At 37.6% G+C, this 25,477-nt stretch overlaps 1 protein-coding gene across 1 annotated transcript in view; it reads right to left on the reverse strand.

Moving 5' to 3' along the window:
* Positions 1 to 424: 424 nt before the first annotated feature.
* SFMBT1 (Scm like with four mbt domains 1) overlaps positions 425 to 25,477 on the reverse strand; it is a 123,374-nt gene continuing 98,321 nt past the window's right edge. Inside the window, exons 10-21 of the mRNA XM_054595844.1 lie at positions 24,963 to 25,045; positions 20,850 to 20,976; positions 19,687 to 19,800; positions 17,057 to 17,099; positions 15,451 to 15,515; positions 13,157 to 13,296; positions 9,706 to 9,815; positions 8,783 to 8,958; positions 4,860 to 5,038; positions 4,435 to 4,680; positions 3,427 to 3,555; positions 425 to 2,318 (exon numbers count right to left, since the gene is read on the reverse strand). Coding sequence (XP_054451819.1) covers positions 2,178 to 2,318; positions 3,427 to 3,555; positions 4,435 to 4,680; positions 4,860 to 5,038; positions 8,783 to 8,958; positions 9,706 to 9,815; positions 13,157 to 13,296; positions 15,451 to 15,515; positions 17,057 to 17,099; positions 19,687 to 19,800; positions 20,850 to 20,976; positions 24,963 to 25,045 — 1,553 coding nt within the window. The 3' untranslated portion in view covers positions 425 to 2,177. The remainder of the gene's footprint in view (positions 2,319 to 3,426; positions 3,556 to 4,434; positions 4,681 to 4,859; positions 5,039 to 8,782; positions 8,959 to 9,705; positions 9,816 to 13,156; positions 13,297 to 15,450; positions 15,516 to 17,056; positions 17,100 to 19,686; positions 19,801 to 20,849; positions 20,977 to 24,962; positions 25,046 to 25,477) is intronic.

Consider the following 25,477-nt stretch of genomic DNA (forward strand, 5'->3'; position numbering starts at 1 on the left):
CATAAAAACAGGTGGGGAATAAGGGGATGAAAAGGAAAAACAAATCACAATTAGTTTACATTTGTAATGTTTCCTTATATTGGGTTGGCCAAAAAGTTTGTTCCAGCAGTGCTTAGTTGTCTTTAGGCATTTGAAACAATTTGTTAGATTGTATTATGACAGCTGTCATATCAGCATGCATTTTTTAAAAACATCAATATTGATGAAGTTTTGTGTAACCATGTTAATATTGAAGATGGAAGAAAATAAGTGACATTTTTGGCATATTATGCTTTATTATTTCAAGAAAGGTAAAAACACAACTGAAATGCAAAAAAAGATTTGTGCATTGTAGGTTTATAGCCTTGAGTACACGAAGTATATGGAGAAAGTGCTATGACTGATCAAACACTTCGCAAAAGTGGTTTGCGCAGTTTCATGCTGGAGATTTCTCCCTGGATTTCTTGCTCCATGGTTGGATAGACCAGATGATGTTGATAGCAATCAAATCGAGACATTGAGAACAATCAATATTTTATCACACAGGAGACAGACAACATACTCAAAATATCCGAATCAGTAAAGTTATTAGTGAAAATGGAAAATATGTCTTTTATTTTATGGGGAAAAAACTAAACGAACTTTTTGGCCAACCAAATATTTATACAGCTGTTTAGAATTACCCAGCATATAGTTTTAAAACATTTTCAAATCCTAAAGAGGAATAACTATATTACAAATTTGCAGGTGACTAGGATAATTTTTAAAAATATATTCAGCAGAGCAAACCATTCAAAGGAAGCAATCTATGTATGTCTTTCTTCTTTCCTCGTGGCTGGAACAGTATAGCAAATGCTATTATTCTATAATAGCTAGCAGTGCAATCATAACTGACAATCTCCTGGAACTTCATGTCACCTTGAGCTGGATTAAGAAACACCTAAAAGAAAACTCAGTTATTGAGTGGGAATCCTCAGACTATAGATTACAGTCAATTTAAAGATTCAACTAAAGAAAATTGTAAACCTGACTAGGCAAAGATGTTTCCAGAATCCTTAACCACCTCTCAATCTTTACTTAGCCATCTGAGGAAATAGTTACAGAAGCTCCATGCTTTGCATAACCTCCCAAAACCTGTTTCTTCTGTTGTGCTTCTACACTCTCTGCCTGAAGACATGGAGAAAGGAGGGGAAATGGACTTAACCATGAGTCCAAGATATACCTACTGATTTTTAGACAAAGTAAGGACTGTAGAGATGAAACAGATCAACAACTGTGAAGAAAAGTAAACACAAAATAAAAGCCACTTAAATCCCTCTGAAAACTAAGGCAGAGAGAACAATTAAACTTAAATACCAACAATCTTTGTGATACTTTTTAAAACACGTAGGCCAAGTTGAGTCAAGATGGAAAACAATGCCAGTGGAGTCCTTAGATCAGGTCAGTTAAAAAACTGGTATAAGTGCTCACACAATGTTTTTGAGAAAACAATGTCCCCCCCCCCTCAACTTCTGCCTTACTTTTAGTGTTCATGTAGCTTAAAAATGACATCATACAAAAAATCCTCACACATGGCTGCAAACACAATTAACAACAGAGGTAGTTAACAAAGGAACTCCTAAAAACAAATTTTAAACTGGATCAAAGTGTGACTGAACATTCAAAATCCTAGAGCCACATAATCATCCCCAAAAGGAACCTTTTTAATTTTAAAAAGCTCAAAAACACAATGACAATGAAGCGCTGCTTTGCCTTAGGCACGGTCCCAAACTGTTGCTGACTTAAAGCTACGTCCTCTCTTTCCAAGAAAGAGAAAGGAGAGAACAAAGTTCAATCTACAATGGGAGGGAACAGAACAAAAACAACCAAAAGGGTGCTTTCCAGCAGCCTAGATTATTCTTCGTTTAGGTCACACCACTGGAAATGCTTATTTTTCTTATGTGAGTCTTCACAACGTTTATTTTTTAAAAACTGCAATCTGCTGAATGAGAGATGCCCACATTTCCACTGGCAGAAGAGCCACTTCTGTGCAGTTTTTGCCTCCTCACCGTGGGTCCTCCTTCCCTGAAAGTGCAAAGAGAGCAAGTCCACACCTGCAGGGCCCAGGGCCCCAGGACTAATTCAGCTTCACTGACAGAGCAGGCGAAGGATATGCTGCATTTGTGCTTCAAAGATACAGCTTACTTTGGTTGTCCTTCTCAGTTGGCGAACTGCTCATAAAAAGCAAACTTGATCCTCTCTATGTGATGGCAAAGTTTGATGGCAGGGCCTAATTTTAAGTCCATGCACTCTTGAACAGTGGGAAGGGTAAGGAGCAGCAGGGCCTGCCCATCAATTTCCTGTTAAAGCACAAAATACAAATTATCTATGACATGCATGTGAATGATAGCTCGATCATGATTCACTCTGGCTTTGTCAAAATCAGAGTCCCTATGCTTTACTTTCATTACTTTTCCCTTTTGAATAAGTATCACACACTTCCTTTTAGATGCATCTTATACTCCTCCATACTACATATTGAATCTTCAGAATTAATAACCAAGTTTTACCAAGGATAAGAATCCATTCTATGGTTTCTGCTCAGCAGAAATTTAGTAAACTGACAAGCCTTGTAACTGGCAATTAAATGTGCCAAGAGAAACATGTTTTTAGAGGACTCTTTATAAATCTGAAAGTATTAACCATAAACTTCAATGTCCTACTCTGCAACATTCATAAAAAAGCCTGGTAAGTTCTTCAAAGATGTTCAGTTTTGAATCTCCCCAATTATCAAAACAAATTCTATTTCAATATTTATTTAAGGCCTCAGATATTTATTCAGAAAACCTGCTTTAAAATTGATTGCGACCTCAGAGGCTAATACATTACAGATGTTATTTTTTTAAAACGGGCAAATTATTATTTTGGAAATGAGGGGGATAATTAAGCATGGCATACTTAATTTTAAGCCATTTAAATATTTGAGGGACAGAAACAAATTCTTAGGAAAAATGGGGATGCAGTGATAATTTGCTTCAACTATGGTGGAAGTCAGAAAAACTTCTTGACATAGTACTCCTAAGAACAGAACTAAAATAATTTTTTCTTTTGCATGTTAATATTTTTCCCGAGACTTGTACATAAATTGCTATTATACTCACAGTCCTTTGCTAAAGAAACATGTTACTAAGTATTAAAGGTCTTGCCCTGGCTGGCATGGCTCAATGAATTGAACATCGGCCTGCAAACCAAAGGGTTGCTGGTTTGATTCCCAGTCAGGGCACATGCCCAGGTTGCAGGCCAGGTTCCTGGTGTGGGGCACACGAGAGGCAACCACGCATTGATGTTTCTCTCCCTCTCTTTCTCCCTCCCTTCCCCTCTCTAAAAATAAAAAATAAAATCTTTTTTAAGAAAAGGGCAACAAGAAACTATTTTTTTAAAAAAAGAATTAAAGGTCTTGGTGGTTACCTGGTCTAGGAATATTCTCGCTAAGGGAGCGCAGTCAGTGGATCTGATGAACCGCACCACATCTGCTACACTCCATTTCAGGGGGTTACTGTCCAGGTGAAGCCTTTCAGCAACTTCAATCCTTATTTCCTTCATTCCCCAGAACAAAATCAAACCAAATGGTGTAAGAGCTATTATATTCTTAAAAATTCTCTCTATTTAAATCATAGTCCCTCAAGGCAGGATTTAAAGTGCTTTTATGACAAGATTTCTCCCAGCAAAGATGGCAAAAGCCCATATACAGTAGATACTAAAGAAATGTTTGTCTTTTATAATAAGAAATATCAATGGAGAAAAATTTTATCTCAAAGTTTCAGCAGAAATCATATGGACAATTTAACAGAAAAAAAAGTTATTAATTTTCCCATTTGTGCCTCAGTCTATTTCAGCTCACTCTCTGGTAGGTGCTGAAGTGAATGGGATGATATTTCCAATGAGAGATGGACCAACTAAATTATCAGGAGAAATCATTTATGGGTTCTGTTCAAAGACTATATTTAAAAAGCAACCCAGTTTTAAAACACTAACACCCATTCTTTAGTGTATAATGTTATATAATAGGCAGCTATGTATATATGAAATATACTAAACAGGACGGCTTAACCAGAATCAAAAGGATAATTTATTTCTATAAAACCATTCTACTTCCATAAAACCATACACATTATGAAAAATATTAAAAAGGAAGTTTCCCTAAACTAAATGACAGGCTACAAATAAATTAGCAATGAAATATTCTTTTACTTAAGACAAGCAGCCACTCTGAGACCTTCCTCCTGATAAAGTACCTCCAAATAATCCTTGAAACACAACTAAATCACTGAATTTAGAATCATTTAAAGAGACCCAAGAAGTTCAACTGAAGCCTGTACTGAAATAAGTAGAATGTCAACATCATTAACAATTATACTCTAAAGGGAAACTCTAGAGAGGAAAAAAAAAAAGAGAGCGTATTTTAAAAATGGGTACCTTTGGTGAAGGAGGCTTATTCTCATCATCAGAAAATGAAAAAGTGCGAAGCTCTCTTTTTCTCCTTTGTCTGTCTGGAGGCAGTGATGTGGATATCTCACTTTGTGTGGGAGAAGAGGAACATGATTTTTTTTCTGACATTTCTGACTCTTCCTGCAGCTCGTCCTGCTGCTCAGAAGTACTGCCCTCACTTAGGGAATCGTCATCTCCTTCATCTGGGTCATCCTCATCTTCACCCCCACTTCCCTAGAGGAAAAGGAGGAAGGCTCATTGAAATTCAGGACAAACCAGTTCTGGGGCCACAAAACCATTTCCTATTGGCCAGAGATCTGAATTAGAAAGATCTGCAGGTATTCTTCCTGCGTCTGTACTGTAAAGCAGTGATCTCTGGCTTCCAGACTTTACCAGCACATTAGATCTCATACCTGGGGAGAGCCCGCTGGGGTATTATCAACAGATGCAGAGGAGCGTTTCTTCTTATGAACAAAAACATTTTTCCGCCTCTTTCTCCTCTTACTGGCTTTTTTCAGGGCACACGCTAAATTACTATGCCCACCAGGTGGCCTCCCAATTCTTTTACTTTTCTTCTTTCCATAATAGTGTGCTAAATGTGAATGACAAAGAAAAATGAAGTAGCTTCATTATTTTTGTGCACCTAAAACCACAAGAGACTATTAGCACAGCAGAAAACAGGTACACTGCATTTGATTAGAGTTTAAGTTTCATACAGTGGAATAATCTTAACTGTACAGATCTAAAACATACAGTTTGATTAGTACTAATGCACAAACCTGAACAATCCTCCTCCCATCAAGACAGAACATCTCCATCAACCTAAAAGTTTCCCCGGTTCCCTTTCTAGCCCCTTTCCCTTTTACCAGATGCAACCACTATTCTGATTTTCATCGTTATAGGTTAACTTGGCCCATCTGTGGAATCCTTCAGTAGGTACTTTTCAGTGCAAGGCTTCCTTCACTCAGCGTAAGGTTTTTGAGTTTCATCTTTGCTGCTGTGTGTTTGAACAGTCCATCCCTTCACATTGATGAATAGCATTCCATTGTATGAATATATCAATTTGTCTATTGTCCTGTTGATGAGTACCTGGGCTGTTTCCAGGGTTTGGCTATTAAGCTGCAAGGCACATTCTTGTACAAGGCTTTTAGTGGGCACATTATCATTTTCTTTGGATAAATATCTAAAAATGGATTGCTGGATCATATGATAGATGTATGATTAACTTTTAAAGAAAGTACAAAACAGTTTTCTAAAAGGGTTGTATAATTTTATACTCCCTCCAGCAATGTCTGAGAGATACAGGTGCTCTACATCTTTGCCAGCATATAGGGTTGTCAGTCTTTTTCATTGTAGCCAATCCAGTGGATAGGCAGTAATTTCTCAATGTAGTTTAAATTTGCATATCCCTGATGAGTAATGATATGGAGTATGTTTTCAAATGCTTATTGGCCATTTGCATATATTTTTCTGTGAAATGTTTATTCAAATTTTTTATTCATTTTTTCATTTTTATTGATATAATTCACATAACATAAAATCTATCATTTTACAGGGTACATACACAGTGGTTATTGCCATATTCACTATGTTATGCACCCATCATCATTATCTAATTCCAGAACATTTTGTTTCTCTCTCTCTTTTTAAAATTGAGGGAACAGTCATGTAACATAAAATTAACCACCACTTAAAAACACACAGGGTGGAGCAAAAGTAGGTTTATGGTTGTTCATGTATAAAATAATAGGATAATAAATAATAATACAAGAATAAATTGTGTTTTGTGTACTTACAACTGTAAACCTACTTTTGCCCATCCTGCACAATTCTGCGTTATTTTGTAAATTCACAACACTGTATAACTACCAGCTTTTTCTAACTGCAAAACTTCTCTTTTTATTGAATTGTGGGAGTTTTTAGTATATTCTGGAGAATTCTTGGTTATATATATATATATTAAAACTATTTTCTCCAAGACTAGCTTGCCTTTTCATTTTTATAAATGGTGTTATTAAGAACAAAAGCTTTTAGTTTTGATGTTTATTAATTTTTCCTTTGTTAGTGTATTGTGTTCTCTTTGAAATCCTTCACTTACCCCAAGATCTTGAGGATAACCTCCCTGTTTTCTTCTTAGAAGCTTTGTAGTTTTAGCCTTTACATTAAGTCTATGATATAGCTTAAATTACTTCATATTTAATGAGGTAGAAGTCAAGGAGGGTTTTTTTTTTTTCAATTTGTATATCTAATTGTACCAGTGCCATTTGTTGAAAGAATTTTCTTTCCCCATTAAATTTAACTGTGTAAGTTGGGCTCTATTTCTGGACCCTCTATTCAATCCCATCACTCTGCTTGACTTACACTTTCATTAACACCCAACCCTTGATTACTACAATTTTATGGTAAAACTTGAAGTCAGACAGAGAAAGTCTTCCAACTTTATTCTTTTTTTTCAGGATTGTTTTGGTTAGTCTAGATCCTTTGTATTTTCACATAAATTTTAGAATATAGTTATAATTCTAAAATTGAACCTGTTAGATATTAAAGTATTATCAAAATATTATGTAATTTTTGCAAAAAAAAAAAAAAAAGAAGAAGAAGAAGAAGAAGACCAAGTACTGAACAATGAAGGATTTTCTCTTGTAGGGGAGGGGGGTATCGTTATGACTCACACAAGTTTTAGTGAGTGCAACGAGTCCTGAGCAAGTGCTGAGTGCTGAAACATTTTTTTCTCATCAAAATTCGACGAGTACAGGGTTTGACACATACTGAAGCTGATGTGTATCAAGGTATGACTGTAATTCCATTCAATGTCACGCAAATTACTAATTGGGAAAAATTATAGACTCCTAATATCCAGGCTAATTTCAATTATATCATTAAGAAAAATAAATTCAGACAAAAAGCATAATAAAATCCACATATCTTCCAAAGGCTCAAAGTGGTATAGTTATATATACACTTACATGAACAGTATATTTCACTTACCTAATAACTGCAATTTTTTTTGGCAATTTGCTAAACTAAGTGCTGAATCTGACACAACAATAAGCTAAGACAATTCCTGCCCTTATGGAGTTTACAATCCAATAAATATAAATAAAAACTAGATGGTTATTCTTCTTTGATTTGTCATTCAAATACTGATTAGAAAGCTCATCATGCTAAATGTGGAGCTTGGATCAACAGCATCAGTAGCATCAGGTCTGCGGTTACCTGGGCCCAAGTGCATTTCTAATAGACACTTAAGCCCAGGAAACCACAGACCTGATGAATCAGAACTTCCATTTAATAAGATCCTCAGGTAATTTGCATGCATGATAAAGTTTAAGAGGCACAGAATTAGAGATCCCTAAAAGCAATTTTCAAATTTAACAAGGTTAAATCCTCCTCTGTATTAATTCTCCCAAGTGACAGTAGAGCTTATATGATTTAAGGGAAGGTAGGAAAAGAATTTTGTGTTTGGATAACAATGCCTTAGAAAAGTTCCAAACTGGAAATTTCATCCTGTATGACTTTTTTGTTGTTGTTGCTGTTTCACAAGAGAGAAGATACACAATGTGAAGGAACTGGTGTCACTATGACAACTCAGCATGAGCTACACAACTACTCCCTCTTACTATTTACACCTCTCAAACACTTTGGCTTCTTTGCTGTTCCTCTCAGACACTAAGCACACTCCTGCCTCAGGCCTGTGCTCTTGCTGTCCCCTATCCAGAACGTTCTCACCTGAAAGTCTGTGCAACTGGCTCTCTGGCTTCCTCCAGGTTGTTACCTGTCAGGAAGATTCCTTCCTCACTCTCCTACTTTGCCTGTTCAACTTGCTTCATTTTTATTCACAGTACTTAACCTCCCTATATTGTTTACTTGTTTATTATCTGTCTCCCACATTAAAATGTAAACTCAATGAGGAAAGAAATTTTTTTTCAGTTGCTGTATCCCAGTGCTAGAACAGTGGCAGTACACAGTAGACACATAATAAATACTTACAGGTTTTATGAATGATTTACATATCCTAATTCACGCAATAGATAATTTATGTACATGCTTTATATAAAAGGTGACAAAATCTAGCACATGGCCTCTTTGGTATGGTTCTCAAGCTAAGAATGGTTTTCAGATTTTTTAAAGTGATTTTTTTAAACGTGAAAACAAAACAAAACAAAAATATGCAACAGAGATGATACAACCCACAGCCTACGGTTTTTATTATCTGGCTCTTCTCTGAGTAAGTTTGTATACCTCTGTTATGTGTGATTATCCGCAAAATAAAAACTTTCCAGGGTATAAGTATGGTCAGCAATTACAGTTAACAAATTTGAAAAACATGACTCACTGTATTTGGTCTTTGTAAGTACAGAGCAGTTCTCAGAACACTTATCCAGAACCATCCGTGGACCGAACAGATTGGGACAGCATTCCAATTTGATACACGTTTGCCGGCAGAATTCAGTCACCCGATCTGCTGTTTTCACTATTTCAACAGTAGCTCGATAACTCTTTCCTTTGTATCTGCCATTGGAAGACATGAGACACCAACTTTATTGGGCTAGTGATTATCCAGAGAAAAAGCAAGTATATTGATATTTGCTTGTGAAATAGTCTATCTTTTATATTTTTTTATATTTTGAAAACTATGAAAATGATATGGAGTTAATGTATTTTGTACTTAAATTTATAATCTATTGAGCTATGACACCTAAAAGCTGATTTAAATGATCAAAATAAGGTTCCTGCTTTCTGTTCCTCAGCTTAAGGTGTTCAAATAATAACTTATACACTAACTACTAAATGAAAAGTGACTTTCATTACCTCTTTCTTTACCTTAGGGCAGTGATCCTCAGAGTGTGGTCCGCTGACCAATAAAACCTGACAACTGTCACCCATCCATGACAAGATCAGGTCAGAAAACAAGTGTGAATGCTTTTGAACTTTCACAGTAATCTGAAAAAGTAATTCTATGTCTCTTAAATCTAGTAACAAAAAAACTACTGTTAAATTTTATGCCTTTTAAATTTCACATTACCCTATCTTCATTTTTACCCTATCGTCTAAAGCTACTCATTTTACCCTATCTTCTAAAACTACTGTCCATGACAGAATAGAAACATAAAAAAGAAAACCAACCTGGTCCTTCACCACAAATAGTTGAATAAGTACTGCCCAAGGAAACCAAAGTATCTAATATTATCCATGGAAGAGCTGATTCTGTGACCTGTTCAGGATGAATATGGACAAAAGGCAGAAGAGTCTACTCACTTGGCTTTTAGGACTTCCCCACATCCATGCCACACAGAGTCTTTGTCCAGCTGCAGCTCCCGAAGGACACGACTGGGTTTATAGGCTGCATTGATAAGTAGTGTGAGGACCTGTGCTCCATTTTTAAAGCAGACATATGGGTTGGGAAGGAGAAAAACAGACCATTAGAACCTGGCTATCCCCTAGCATGTCGTTTATGGTATTAATTCTAGTCATATTAGTTAACAAATGTTAACAAAATAATAATGCTGAAGATATTGACAGATGATCAAAATTACAAATAAGAGAATAACAGATAAACCCTCTTAAATATTCAAAACCACTATGGTCAGAAACAAATACACAACATGAATTTAAAATTACTCTAGTATATGCTTCCAAACCCTTTCCCAGTCATGGTATACTCAGAAAACTGTATTTGTTTGGGACTCTCTGCAGATGACTGAGCTTTCACGTTGTTGGAGTGGTCTGGCCCAGAAGCTCCAGCCTCCCCAGACCCTGCCTTGCCACCCTAGGGGTTGAACAATTCAGTAGTCCCCATTTCTGTTACCTGCAGTGCAGCACCCTGGCAAGGAAGCTCTGCAAGTCCAGGAGATACATAGCTTTATCACGGTCCAGGTTAATGCCACACAGTCTCTCAGTCATAGAATGACTATTCTCATGTCCCCACTCTCTCAGGCAATCCCCTCACCATTGTTCAAGTCCATGGGTCATGCGTATAAGTTCTTTGGCTACTCCATTCCCTATACTGTACTGTACATCCCCATGGCTATTCTGTAACTACCTATTTGCACTTCTTAATCCCCCGCACTAACCTCTCATCTGGCAACCATCAAACGCTCTCTGTATCCATGATTCTGTCTCTGTTTTTGTTTGCTTAGTTTGTTTTTTATATTCAATTGTAGATAGATACATATTTTTTGCCATTTTACTGTTGATATTTTTGATCTTTTTCTTAAATAAGTCCCTTTAAGACTTCACATAAAAATGGATTGGCAATGATGAACTCCTTTAGTTTTTCCTTGTCTAGGAAGCTCTTCATCTGCCCTTCGACTCTAAATGATACCTTTGCTGGGCAGAGCAGTCTTGGCTGTAGGTCCCTGCTTTTCATGACTTTGAATATTTCTTGCCAATCCATTCTAGCCTGCAAAGCTTTTTTTGAGAAATCAGCTGACAGTCTTATGAGAACTTCCCTGTAGTTAACTAACTTCTTTTCTCATGCTGCTTTTAAGATTCTCTCTTTATCTTTAACCTTTGGCATTTTAATTATGATGTGTCTTGGAGTGGCTCTCTTTGCATCCATCTTGTTTGGGACTCTCTGTGCTTCCTGGACTTGCATGTCTATTTCCTTCACCAAATTAGGAAAGACTTCTGTCATTGTTTTTTCAAACAGATTTCCAATCTCTTGTTTTCTCTTCTCCTTCTGGCACCCCTATCATGCAAATGCTGGATCGCTTGAAGTTGTCCTACAGGCTGCTTATACTACCCTTGTTTTTTTGGATTTTTTTCTTCTTGCTGCTCTGATTGGTTGTTTTTTGCTTCTGTGTGTTCCAAATCATTGATTTAATTCTCAGCTTCATCCACTCTGTTGTTTCCATGTAAATTGTTCATTTCGATTAGTGTATCCTTTGTCTCTGATTGGATCCATTTTATGCTGCTGAGGTCCTCACTAAGCTCCTTGAGCATCCTTACAACCAGTGTTTTTAACACTGCATCTGACAGACTGCTTATCTCCATTTTGTTTAGCTCTTTTTCTGGAGTTTTTATCTGTTCTTTAATTTGAGCCATGTTTCTTTGTCTCATTTTGGCAGCCTCCCTGTGTTTGTTTCTATGTATTAGGCAGAGCTGCTTTGACTCCATGTCTTGGTAGTGTGCCCTAATGTAGGAAATGTCCTGTAGGGTCCCCTAGCACAGCCTCTCCTATCACCCAAGCTGGGTACTCGAGGTGTGCCCTTCGTGTGGACTGAGTGCACGCTCCTCTTGTAGATTAAACTTGGTTGCTGTTGGCAGAACAATGGGAGGGATTTACCTAGGCCAGTCAGCTGCAAGGATTGGCTGTGACCACTGGTCACCAACCTCCACCCCCTGTGGAGGATCAGCTGTGCAGGGTTAGGTTGGTGGCGCTCCAACGTTGTCCACAGCTGTCCACTGAGTACGCTGGCCCTGTGGTTTCCTTGGTGGTGCAGGCCAAGTTCAGCCCACACATGTGTTTTGCCCAGGGCCATACTGCATGAGCTATAGAGCAATCAGAGATGGCTGCTACTTGTGCTATGCTCAGAGATTCCCAGGTGAAGCCAAGCTGTGAATCTAGGCTGGCTGCTGCTAGTGCTGGGCCTGAGCTTCACTGAGGCCAGCTGTTGTCTATTTGGGAGGATTTAGGAAGTTGTGAAGGATCAGCGAAGACCAGCCATTCATTTGGAAAAGCAGCGTGGGCTTGTAAGTTGGGGGGGGGGGGCAGAGTCTCTGCGGATCTCCAAGGCCAGTCAAACAGTATAAGCCAGGTAAATGCAGTCTCAGCTATATGGCACCAGCTTACTGGCTCTGTGGGTGGAGGGTTTAGCAAATGGAAAACAGCCCCTGCTCGCCTTGATGCCAAACACTTCAGTTTCTTACTGTGTATCACTAGTATACTTTTAAGTTGCTACCCCAGTGCTGGAGCTCAGAGGAAGTGAGTCCGAGTAGATGAGTCTGTGTGTGAGTTCTTTAAGAGGAACTGCTTGGGGCTCTAGAAGTTTCTTCCACTGACTCAATCCCCACTGGTTTTGGCAGCCAGAAGCTGTGGGGACTTATCTTCCTGGCACTGGAACCCTGGGCTGGGGAGCCTGGTGTGGGGCTGGGACTTCTCACTCCCGAGATATCCCTCCCAAAATTTTATCCATCTCACGTGGGTGTGGGGCAAGCCTGTTCTGAGTCTGTGCTTCTCCTACCAGTCTGGATGGATGTTTCTTCCTTTACTCCTTGGTTGTTGGACTTCCATGTTCGATGTTCTGGGAGTTCTGGTTGTTTTTTTGTTTTTAAATTGGTTGTTAGCTTTTTGGTTGTGTGAGGGAGCGAAGCATATCTACCTACACCTCCATCTTGGCTGGAACTCCTTTTTAATTGTAATTTTGAAGTGGTTGTGTGAAGAGGCAAGCCATGTCTGCCTATGCCGCCATCTTGACTGGAAGTCTCTCACTCACTCTTGCAGTTCTCATGTGGTCTCTGATAGAAGACCTTGCTATCCTGACAGAGGTGAGCCTGCTATGTAAAGAACTGCTTAGGAAAAAAATGTTCCCTGGGAGAAAAATAAATAATTACGTGTCCAGTTTATTGTCCAACATGAAAAAAGTTAATCATTGATGATAAAACCTAGAGTTGTCACATCTATGGCATACAGATAGGTCCTTGAATGAATGAGTCAATGAGACTGCTGTAAAATTTCCAAGTTCTTTGCTCTAGGTCAGAACCTTACCTCTCTGAGGACCAGGACACAGTTCCCAGGTCCTACACATTGAGGCAGCTCAGCGATTCGTCCTTTGTTAAGGTATGGCCCTGAGAAGCAACGGTGGTTGAAGTATATCTTTGGACAGCAATATTTTCCATTAATCATAACTGGGAAATGAAGAGAAACAAATAATTAGAACAGAGTAATTTTCCAAACTGCTTCCAAAGTTTGATTACTGGGAAGAAAACAAGCATATTGACCATTAAATAAAGTTAGAAATTACATATTTTGAAGCTTAACATGTCACCTAAGAGAGCCCTTAAAATATCTGCAACTCTATTATGGAGCTTATCACTCTGCTGAAGTAAGACAACATCCTGAATTATATCCAGGTTAACTCCTAGGTTAATGTGACATTGTTCCAGAACCTTACACTTCTATCAATAAAGAAAACAGAAGATTTACGTCCAGAACCCATGATGATACCTGACAACCAACTATCCAATAATCTAGTCTGGAATATTGCTAGGGAGTGATGGTGAATACTATCTAGAATCACAGTTTGTCCCCTGAAAACCACGAAACTAGTATGATGGCAGCCTTTGATGCTGTAGGCTCCCTTCAATTTCTGGGATTTCTCAGAGGGCTGAAAGTACGTGTGATCACATCTCTAAGTTCTTTAAGTACTGTGGGGTATAACTGGGCCTAGAGACCCCTCTTTTCAACTATTTTTCTGTATGAACACTGTACTTCAATATAATATTTTTAAAATCTCCTCATTGTGGTTAGCAATTCAGTTACTGAATGTAAAAAATTCAAACACACTAAAACATCTTCATTTTCATATCAAGCAGAGAGAAGCTCCTCTGATGGATATTGTTAGCCAATGTTAAGGAAAGGAGATATGTGTACTCTGCCCACTGTTGACAGGACCCTGAAGTACCTAATGTTCGCCTCAAGTGTTATCTTAGCACAGTGGTCAGCATGTTGGTGTCCACTTCTCCATTTGAACTCTACCATTCGGATCCCTCTTTCCAGGATTAAGGCATTTATGCTCCCTGCAGCTGAGAATGTTGGCATTTTTAGCTCTCAGTTTAAGTCTACCCTGGAATTACCCTCACTCAACCTAGAACTGATCTCAGTAGGAGAGAGCCACCCTGCCGAAGATCCCACCCTTTATGAAGTGCAGAGGGAGCAGCAGCCTATTTTCAATAACTGCCTCAATTAGGGCAGACTCTGAGTGGCTATACCAGCGCCAAGGCTCCGTGTGGGACTGGAAGAAACTTCTGTTAACAGTGAATTGTGGCTTGACTTCTTCCTTTGCCCAGTCCTGCTTCCTTCACCCGTCCCAGGTGTTGTTCCTAAAAGCATTCCCCAGTAAAAGTCCTACATGTAAATAAGAGCCTCAGACTCTTCCCGAGGTGACCAGACCTATCATAAAACCCAAACTTGGCTGTGGTCATTTGAGAGATATTAATGTCTTAATCCTGTAGTTTCAGTAGGCATTAGAATGGCCAGTAATACATTAAAGGATTTGCACAGCCCTGATTCTCTATGTAAAAATGATAAAATGAAAAGGCAGTGGGTAGAAGAGAAAAATACAGGTCTGGAACTTGAAAAAGATTCAGGTTTCATTAGATTCAAGTTCCATTGCTGACCCTTCTACCCATAAGCTGCGTGATCTCTTCAAGTTTTGATTTCTTTTCTTTTCTAGACATTAACTAAAATACCATCCAAATGCCTAACCTGTGCTAGAACACATACAGCCAAGGTGCTAAACATAATACAACCAGCAAAGGGGGCGTCAAGACTAGTTCTGGAGAGAGACTGCTGGACAAAAGATTTGGGCCTCCAGAAAAAAGAGTCCTATTCTCATTTACCAGGCAATGGGGTAATCTGTTTTTCAAGTGCTTTATTTTTTTAAAGTTATAAAATATATATGCAAACTGTGTATATCATAAAAAGAGTTTAAATAGGAATAAACTTCCACCTCTTAATCACCCTGCTTAAGAAAGAGCACTGCCTGGAAATCCTGTTTCTTTATCTAAACCCAGGGATAATAATATTGACCTCTGGAGCCCCTGGTACCCAATAAGTGATCAGTAATGAATAGCTACAATTATTATAAATAGACAGAAATGTAATCCTAAAGATCATTATTAATAAGTACATCTTAGACAATTATAACTCTTTAAAATCACAATCAAGAGAACCCTCTCTGAAGCTACATCCTATAAATTAAATGTATTGTTTCATTTTAGATATACTCTATTAAAAGAAACTAAAGGTCCTCTTTTCCCTAAGAACGCATACACTTATACCTGAGTCAGTGGAGTTCAGCTCCTGGTTCTTCAAACCCTCGTGGACAGTCCTTGAAGATGGTATTCTGTGTCAAAAAACAAACAAAGAAAAAAAAAAAAACCAACAAAATAGTAAGATAATCCTTAAAATCAGTAAAGCGTAAGAGTTTCCTTCAAATCAAAGAAGAAAGCAAATGTGGCAGACTGAAAATTCTGTAACAGAAGGTGCTTCCTTGAGCATACTTTTTTAAAAATGGCAATTATTTTTTTAAAACTATGCACACAGTCTAAGGAGCCAACAGTCTAAAAAGATGTGATACTACATGTTCAAATAAACTTTCATGCATGTGAACAATAATTATATAATTCCTTCCTTCTGGGATTCTTAAAACACAAGTAGACTATTTGTTAACTGTCAAAGAATGGAAACATTTTTAATACAGGGTCTTGTTTTCTTCCATCAGTTTCAAAATTAAAAACAAATTATGTTATTAAAAAAGAGTATTACTATATTTGCACCAATCATTGAAAAAAGGTTAATTTATTTTTTTAGAATACCTTCTGACTAAATCTGTGGACAACCAAGTCAAGGAAAAACCCAAAGCCATATTTTTGTCCCTACCTCATTTGGCCACCTTGAATAGAATTCTGTGGCCCTTCTCTCTACTTCTTCAGGCAGTTTTATTACTCACATAGCCACAAAAGCAGCTATAAATTATACAGAATTTGCTATAACCTGAATTGTGTCCCTGCAAAATCCATGCTGAAGTCCTAATCCCCAATGTGACTGTATTTGCAGATAGGGCTTTTAGGAGGTATATAAGGATTAGGCTGTAATCCAATAGGATTGGTGGCCTTATAAGAAGAGGAAGAGAGAAATATCTCCTTTCCTCTTCATCCTTATCATGTGAGGACACAGTGAGAAGACAGTCTGTAAACTAGGAAGAGAGCCCTGACCAGGAACCAAATCAGGCTGGTCCCTTGATCTTCCCAGATTGCAGAGCTATGAGAGCTATGTATGATAGCAAATATTTTTTCAGCCACCCAGTCTGTGGCATTTTGTTATGACAGCCTGAGCAAATTCATACAAAACTGAAAACCCAATGTTTTAAAACACATGTGTACACACAGAAACCCTTGTACTTTTAAGGCAACACTGACCAATTGCTTCTCAAAAGCTGTGCAGAAAGGTATGCTACAAAGGGTCTCCTGATGAGATACAAAGGCAAACCTTTCGTACGCCTTTTCTTTTAGTCTGGTCTTCTAAATCAAGTTCTTTATCACTGTAACAGATAATATCCTAATTTACACTTTTAGTTCTTCCTTAACAAATTCCAGCATTGAGACTCTATTTCCTCTTACTCAAATGACTTCCAGCTCTAAAAGTGAAAGAAAACTCAAGTTGGGGAACATCTTGAGAATGGATTTTACCCTTCTGTATATAATGCCATTTTAGGAAATGTATATACTGTAAGAAGTATGTAAACTATCAAAAACTGAATTAAAGGATTATGATTCTATCTGAGAAAATAACATACGAGGAGATATACCCTCTTAGTTATTTCTTTTTCTAGACATTCTAAACTTCCAAATGTCAGCTGTTTAAACATACTATTACATTACTTACTGTTTTTCAGGTTGAACCACTGCAATTTTCCTCTGCTTATGTACTGTAAGAAGAAAACAAAAATGTGGACATCAAGAAAAATTAAAAGACAGAGAAAGAATTATATATGCACTAAGATCACATTAGCATATTTTAAACCTGGTTATATACGTCTAACTAGCAAGTACTTTAAATAAGTGCTGACATGTCTAAATATCTAGAATAAAGCACATTTTCTAAGTCTTTAAACAATAATAATATTTTTAAGGCTCCCTGGGTCAATCAACTCCTATGAATATTTTCTAAGCAGGGATATTCAAAAGAAAAACTGATTTAGACAAGGGTGCCAACACATTCAATAGGGGAAGTAGCCTTTTTTCAACAAATAGGACTGGGAAAATGGAATGTTAACATTAATGAAGGTGGACCTTTATCTTACACCACATCCAAAAAGTAACTCAAAGTGGATCAAAGACCTGCACAGAGGTAAAACTGTAACACTCTTAGAAGAAAACAGGGGAAAATATTTATGATGTTGGATTTGGCAATGATTTCTTGGGTATAACCAGAAGTATAGGCAACAAAAAATAAATTGCAATACATCAAAATTTAAAACTGTGTATCAAAGAACACTATCAAGAGAGGTAAAAGCAACCCACAGAATGGAAGAAAATATTTGCAAATCATGTATCTGATAAGGGGTATCGAGAACATATAACAAAATCCTATACAACTCAACAACAAAAACACCCAATTAAAAAATGGACAAATGACTTGAATAGGCATTTCTCCAAAGAAGATACATATTAATGGACAATAAGCACATGAAAAGATGCTCCACATAATTACTCATTAGGGAAATGCAAATCAAAACCACTGTTAAGATACCACCCCAAACACACCAGGATGACTATTACAAAAAACAAACAAAAATCCCCAGAAAATAAGTGTTGGGGAGAATGTGAAGAAAGTGAAACCGTCACATATTCCTGGTGGGACTGTAAAATGGTGCAGTTGCTTTATAAAACAGCCTGACAGTGTTAAACACAGAGTAATATACTCAAGTGAAATGAAAACCAAAGTCCATATAAAAGTCTGCACACAAATGTTCATTACCAACTTTATTCATAATAGCTAAAGAATGGAAACAATCCACTGTCAGCTGATGCATGGACAACAAAGTGTGGCATAACAATGAAATATTATTCAGAAATATAAAAGAATGAAGCATTGTCCTGGCTGGTGTGGCTCAGTGGATTGAGTGCTGGCCATGAACCAAAGGGTCACCAGTTCAACTCCCAGTCAGGGCACAAGCCTGGGTTGAGGGGAAGGTCCCCAGTAGGGGGTGCATGGGAGGCAACCACACATTGATATTTCTCTCCACCTCTCTCTAAAAAATAAATAAATAAAATCTTTTTAAAAAAATAAAAGAATGAGGCATTGATATATACAAAATGAATAAACTCTGAAAACATTACACTAAGTAAAACAAGCCAGTCACAAAAGACCACACAGTGTATGATTCCATTTATAGGAACTGTCCAGAACAGGCAAATCTATAGAGGTAAATTAGATTAGTAGTAGCCTAGGGCTGCAGGGTAGGAGATAAAGAGGTAAGAGGTAATGCTAAGGAGTCTAGGTCTCTTTTGAGACAATGAAATGTTCTCAAATTGACTGTGGCAGCAGTGGCATAACTCTGTGAATGTACTAGAAACAACTGAATTGTATATAGTAAGAATTCCCTCAGCATCTTCAATAGATTCTGCAACCTCAAGCGAAATGACATATAAAACCAGTTCTGCCATAGACTAACTGATATAAACAAGAGTTAAGCTCCTATGGCATCTCATCAACATGCTAACAAAATGACACTGAACAAAACAACGTTATTTGAAGACCTGCTGTACTTTAAAACACCAAATTTTTTTGTTACATAAATCACGGGTCCCCAACCTGTAGGCTGCAGACTGTTACCTGTTGGGGCCTATTAGGAACAGGGCTGCACAGCAGGACATAAACTTCAATGTAATGCACTTGAATCGCCCCAAAACTATCCTCCCCAACCCTGTCTATGAAAAAAATGTCTTCCACAAAACAGGTCCCTGGCATCAAAAAGGCTAGGGTCCACGGATATAAATGATATCTCAATAAAGTTGTTTAAAGAGGGAAGGTGTGGGTGAATCCCTTTTAACATCAGGTTACAGAAACACTCCGCCTTCCACCTTGCTCAACCTCTCTTTCTTTCACTTGTTGGTTGATAGAGGCCCACTGCCACGCAGTGAGCTCCCCTATAAAGAGGCACACATGGCAAGGAACTGAGGGAAGCTTCCAACCAACAGCCTGCAAGAAACTAAGGCTCTTGGTCCAACAGTCCATGAGAAAATGTATTCTTGCCAACAATACTCTACGTGAACTTGGGGGCAGATGTTCCCCCAGTAGAGCCTTGAGATGACTAGGGCCCTTGGCTGACACCCTGATTGCAGCCTTGTGCGAGACGGATCCAGAGGGTCCAGCTAAGTTGTGGCCCAGATTCCTTACCCAACAGAAACTGCAGGATAATAAATGTTTGCTGCAATAAATAATATCCTATGCAGGAAGTGATAACCAGGACTTCATGCTGCTTTTTTTCTGAAATGTCCAGAAATAAGTACCTCGTGCTCGACGAGGAGTGCTGAGGGGATGGCCATTGGTTTCACACCAGCCCAAAGGAAATATATCCATGGATTCCACACTCACAATACATTCCGGTATGGGCTTCTTAGAACCTGTTTAGATTTTAAAAAAGTTGTTTTAGACCACTGAATACAGTTCTTCATAAACTATTCCCTAGATAATCAATGTTCTACTGTTGCAATAAGAGAGACAAAAAGTCTCTTGAACAAGTTCCTTTTACACAAAAGTCATACTTCTTCATGTGTGACAAACATTAAGGAAAAAAAGTTAACTTTCATGCATAGCTGTATGAAGACCAAAATGGGTAGTGAATATACAGGGCGACCCTTAGTTAAGGAACTAAGTAACTATGTAACTAAGGAGCAAGTAAGTAACTGAACTACCAGGAGTATCATTCAGATTGTTGACAAATATCAGTCAGTTCCATGAAATAGTTGGAAAACAAAGGCAAAAGTGACAGTTCCCCTCAATAAGAACATTAGTTCTGGTACTTGGAGACAAGCCAGAAGGTAGATCAAGGAATTCAAAGTGACAATGGCAAGTTGCTCAGCAGAGGTTAAAAAATACCTAAAAATCTATATTCAATACTGTCCGCGATAGCTGTATCAAATGCCAATTCTACAAACTGGAAACATAGGTACTGAGTCTAATTGGCAGCTCAATAAAAAGGAAACCCAGGCCACATACTGTAACTGCAGCGCTGAGTACTCAGCCAATGCTCTGTCTATAAACCTGTCCAACTGTTGAATATTACTCTTAATATAATATCTTTTATTTTACATTTTTTGGTTCTCATGAATGGGGACAACCAAAATATCATCCCTTGCATAAGCTAGTTGTTGATGTTCATACTCATATATTTTGGTCAGATCAAAATATATGCTATTTGACTTACACTTTCCCCTTCAAGAAAATAGGAGACTCTGTAATAAAGGGGTTTTATTCACATTCATTTCCTAACATTTTAAAGTCAAGGGTAAAAAAAGAAAGTTTTAGCTTAGAATCTTGCATTATAAATTAGAAGCCTTTAAACAAGTCCCTTTTTAGCTAATTGATTAAGTCTAACAAACCACATTTCAGGGGTGAACAGAAAAGGCAAAGGGCAGCCACAGGAAGGCTTCCTGGGGATACTGGCACTTACCCTCCAGCTGGAGCCACAGGTAGGATCCTCGCACTGCAGTAACGGTGGCAACACACACTTCCTCAGGAAGAAGGGGGTTCACCGCCTCAAGCTTCATGTTCTCCTTAAATTCATGCTCAGAAATTGACTAAAAAAATAAATTAATCAAATCTAAAACATACTAAGTATTTATTTATATGCTAATCTAAGAGAACTTTTCCAAGTATTACTTAATCCTAGAGTAACTTTAAGGCTATAAATTTACTTTGTTTTGTTTCTTAATGAAGCAGAGAAAAAATGCCTGTCCTCTCGGTGTTACAGGCAGTCTCTGAAGTCAGATATACTTGTATTACTGCTACCTGAGTAACACTGCTCAAGCCACACATCCTCTTTTTGCCTCAGTTTCCTCGTTGGTCAGATGTCATTGAGAACACCTGTCTCACTGGGTCGTTATGAGGTTTCAATAAAAAAAAAAGGACCTAAGGCTCTCTGCTCTGAACCAAATGGCTTTTCACCACTTTTGGTTCACTGTCCCTCCCATAAAGAGCCTTATCATATAATAAACCACCTGATTCCTACTGCTATGTGTATCATAAAAAGCAGTCAGGGTAAGTAATGCTTATGAGTAAAGGAAAAGGGTCATTTAAAGTATGTTTTAAACATTCGTTGCTTTTGGATCAAAATAAAGAACTGAATTTCTGTATTTGACTATTCCTCTCTTCCTTATGACAATTCACTAAAGTTAAATTGTTTCTTTAAAAGACATCAACCTATTAGGATAAAGAGGAGAGGAAAACAACAGCATTTTACGAGCTAAAATTTAGAAATGTTTAAAACTAATTTAGCGGATTAAAGAAAAGTAAATCTAAGCTGATAGTGAAGAGAGCTAAGAACTGGCAGAACCAGGGACGAGACAACTACAAGTAGAAGTGAAATAGTTAAAATAAAAAGATTTGTTGAAATTTAGGTCATGCCATCAGCTCCTCCACTCCACACCTCAGGGCAACTGTTCCTGCCCCTCCCCTACAGAAGATGAGATTTCTCCCCCAGAGAAGGTAGCACTCAAGATTCCCAGGCAGAAAGACAAAGTAACTATTGAGGGTATGCACGCAGTGCCCAAAATAGGGGTTTGCATAGGGAATGTGAGAGATCCAGCCCTTGCCTCTACTCTTTAGGCAAGGAACTAGAAGAGACTTCTTGTTGGTAACATGATAAACCCAAGGAGAAACACATAAAAATAAGGATTATGTGTCCCCAACGAATGACCAGCCACATCCCACCAGATAGGGGAGTTCAAGATTGACAAGCCCCACCAATATACTCAGAGCTTTCTATCGGCTTTTTCTTTTAGTCTCCCATTTTTAAATACAGGCAAACAACCAAGAATTGCACAACATCTAAAGATGTGAAAGCTAGGGATCAAAACATACAAAGCAAGCAATTTGGAAAAAAACAGATTATGCAAGAAGAAAACTTCCTAAAAGGCAAGGATAATTAACATCCTCCGAGTGATAAGAAAAACTATCACATCCTTAAAACAAGAATAATATGCTATTTAAACCAAATATTCAGAATGGAGTTCTGGATATCAAAACCATGATATTAAAAATTAAAAACTCAAAAGAAAGGTTTAAAGATAAAATTTAGGGAATTTTCCAGCAAGCAAAGCAAAAAGACTTAAACAGAAAACAGGAGAAGAAAAGTAAGAAAAGTAGAAGTTTGATCCAGAAGCCCAGCATACAAATTAAAAAAAAAAAAAAAATTGTAGGAAAAGAGAAGAGAGAAATGGAAGAAAATCAAGGAAGAAATTCAAGAGAACCTCCCAGCGCAGAGCGATGTGAAAACCCAGCATACAGATGAAGACAGGCCACACCACAGCTTGTCACTGTGAAACATGATGACAGAGATTCTATGACTTTCCAGGGAGGAAGTAAGAGGCAGGTTGTCTACAAAAGATCAAAAATAAAAATGGCTTTCAACTTCTCTGGAAGGTAGAAACAGTAACACTGGAAGGTAGAGGACAACTGAGTAATGTTTTCAAAACTCTCAAGTAACTTCTGACCGAAAATTCCACACTGAGCCAAACAATCAGTCAAGTTAGTAGAATGAAGACATTCTCAAACATGCAGAGACTACAAAAATTTACCTCCCTTGCATTCCATTTCAGGAAGCTACTGAAAGATGGGCTCCATCAAAACAAGGGAATAAACCAAGAAAGAAAAATGAGGCCATAAAATATACCAAACAGAAAGGGGAGAGTCAATTCCTTGGGTGGTGCTGAACGGCAGCTTCCAGAATTAAAACTACACTGCAAGCCTAGAATGCAGAGAGAAAGGAGGTTGCTAAGAGGAATCCCTAAGAAAATATTAGAAATAACAGATTTCCTACATCAGGAAAATCAGTGGCCATGGATGTGAGAAAAAGAAAACATGGCTAGAGAACGCACTGTATTTTAACCCTTCTACCCTAAAACAACAACAAAACCCTTTAACTAGAAAGAAAATACACAGGTCTAGCTAGACCTAAGACTTCTGGGAAATACTAAAGGGCTGCTGCATGAGTATTTGACTCCAAACATAGGACTATGACCCAGGCACAGGGGCAAAGGTGCTTGTGTTCTGCACAATCATCTCACTCAGGACCCACTTCCCAGGTGGATGGAGCCAAAGCCACATGTGCTAATGGAGGAACTTTAGACACCTGCAAAAATGGTTGGTTGCTTGAAAATTTTGTGTTCATATTGTTTCAAAGTATCAAAGTTGTAATTCTACTGAAAAATAACAAAGTTTATGTTAGGTGCAGTTTATGCAAGAAAAAGCTCGAGGGAACACTAGTTGACAATCTATACTCAAAGGAAAAGCCTTACCAAAAGATTAACAAGTAAATGTGTATTTATACATCTTAAATTAAAATAGACTGTTTCATCAAAAAGAGGGTTCCCTGACTCATCTGACTTTCAATTAACCCACTAATTACCTGTCTGATAGATAAGGGAACTTCTGCATATATTATCCATGTCTCTTCCATCTTTCAAATATATTGTTTCATAAGGGAGGGGAATGACAGATTTCCTAACGTGACTGCCTTTGTGGAAATAGTTACAGAGGCTACTGGGAGGTGTGGAAAACTAGCAATAAAACAAAAAAATTAAACTATAAAAACAAGGACCAATTAAAAAAGGAAACAATCATAAAATACTCCGGTGCTCAGCTGTGAATAATATCCAAACACACATGATAATGTAACTATTCAATTCAGATTTAACCAAAAATTGTAATATAACTCTAATAGAAGGAAGAGCTGGTAGTAGGGGTAAGACAGAAGAGAAAGGTAATATAAAATAGCTAAATGCTTATTTACCATAATGCAGAACAATAGACATGTTTAAAATTAATGATTCAAAAGATAGCAACATTGTTTTCAAAATAAGAAATATATCAGAATAACAGTAAGAAGAGTAGGAAGTGAGTACTTGTGGGAAGGGAGACTGTGCAAAAGGACAGAACAGAGAACTGTTGTTTTATGTTCGAAAGCTTTTTATAGTGGTTTTGCTTTGTAAACCATGTGCATGGTTTTAGTTTGATAAATACATTATTTATTATTATACTAATATCAATAATAATATCAGCCCTAGCTGGTGTGGCTCAGTGGATTGAGCACCAGCCTGCAAACCAAAGGATTTCCGGTTTGGTTCCCAGTGTAGGGCACATGCCTGGGTTGCAGGCGAGGTCCCCAGCAGGGGGCGCAAGAAACGCAACCACACATTGATGTTTCCCTCTCTTCCCCTCTCTAAAGATAAATAAAATCTTTTTTAAAAAATCAATAATAATATCATTACTAAATAAGTTTAACAATTTTTCTCCCCTTAATATTTTTTCATATTATTGAACCATCAAAAATAATTATGACCTAAAATTTTAAGTTCACACTTCACCTAATAAAAAATAAAACTGACAAACTTTAAATACTAATTAACAAATTAACCTCAGTAGTGAATGGATTTTTCCTTGCACCACTGTATTACAATCAAGATGATTATTTGAGTTGAGTGAGAGAACTGACTTCAGAGTAATACTCAGAAAAAGCACAGGAAGCAGTTCCTAAGCATTGGCCATGAGGGGCTAGGCTTCTCACCTGAGGGAAGCACTTCTGGGGAGCAGCTTCAGCACCACACTGTTTGAGGTAGTCAGCCCAATCAAAGTCCTGGCCTGAATAGCCTAGGTAGAGACAAAAGAACAATGATTCATACCACACAAGGTTTCCTGGCTTTACACTCTGCCAAGCGTCCACCCATAACTTCTAATTTTGCTAATTTGGAACTCTGATCATTTTAGAGAGGGGAGAAACATGTTACAAATCTAAAGCATTGTTAATTTTATAAAACAGAGCAAATGTGGTCAAACTACATGGCAATACAACTCTTTGGATAAATTTTAAAACTTTTATGTTTCAAACTAGGCATTTATTTTGAGCAATATTTTATGATTAATTACTGGCAATTTACTAAAAAATTTAAGACAGTTATAACTGGATTTGTACCAACAAATCCAATCTTATGATCAATTCTATTATGACTTCGGCTCTAAAGGAAAAGAGACAGCAGTAGTATTTAATCAATAAAAACTTTTTTCTTTCATAAAGCTACTTCC

Source organism: Pteronotus mesoamericanus, unplaced genomic scaffold (genome assembly GCF_021234165.1).
Source record: "Pteronotus mesoamericanus isolate MK-2021 breed Mesoamerican mustached bat unplaced genomic scaffold, CSHL_Meso_final scaffold_54, whole genome shotgun sequence".
Taxonomy (NCBI): domain Eukaryota; kingdom Metazoa; phylum Chordata; class Mammalia; order Chiroptera; family Mormoopidae; genus Pteronotus; species Pteronotus mesoamericanus.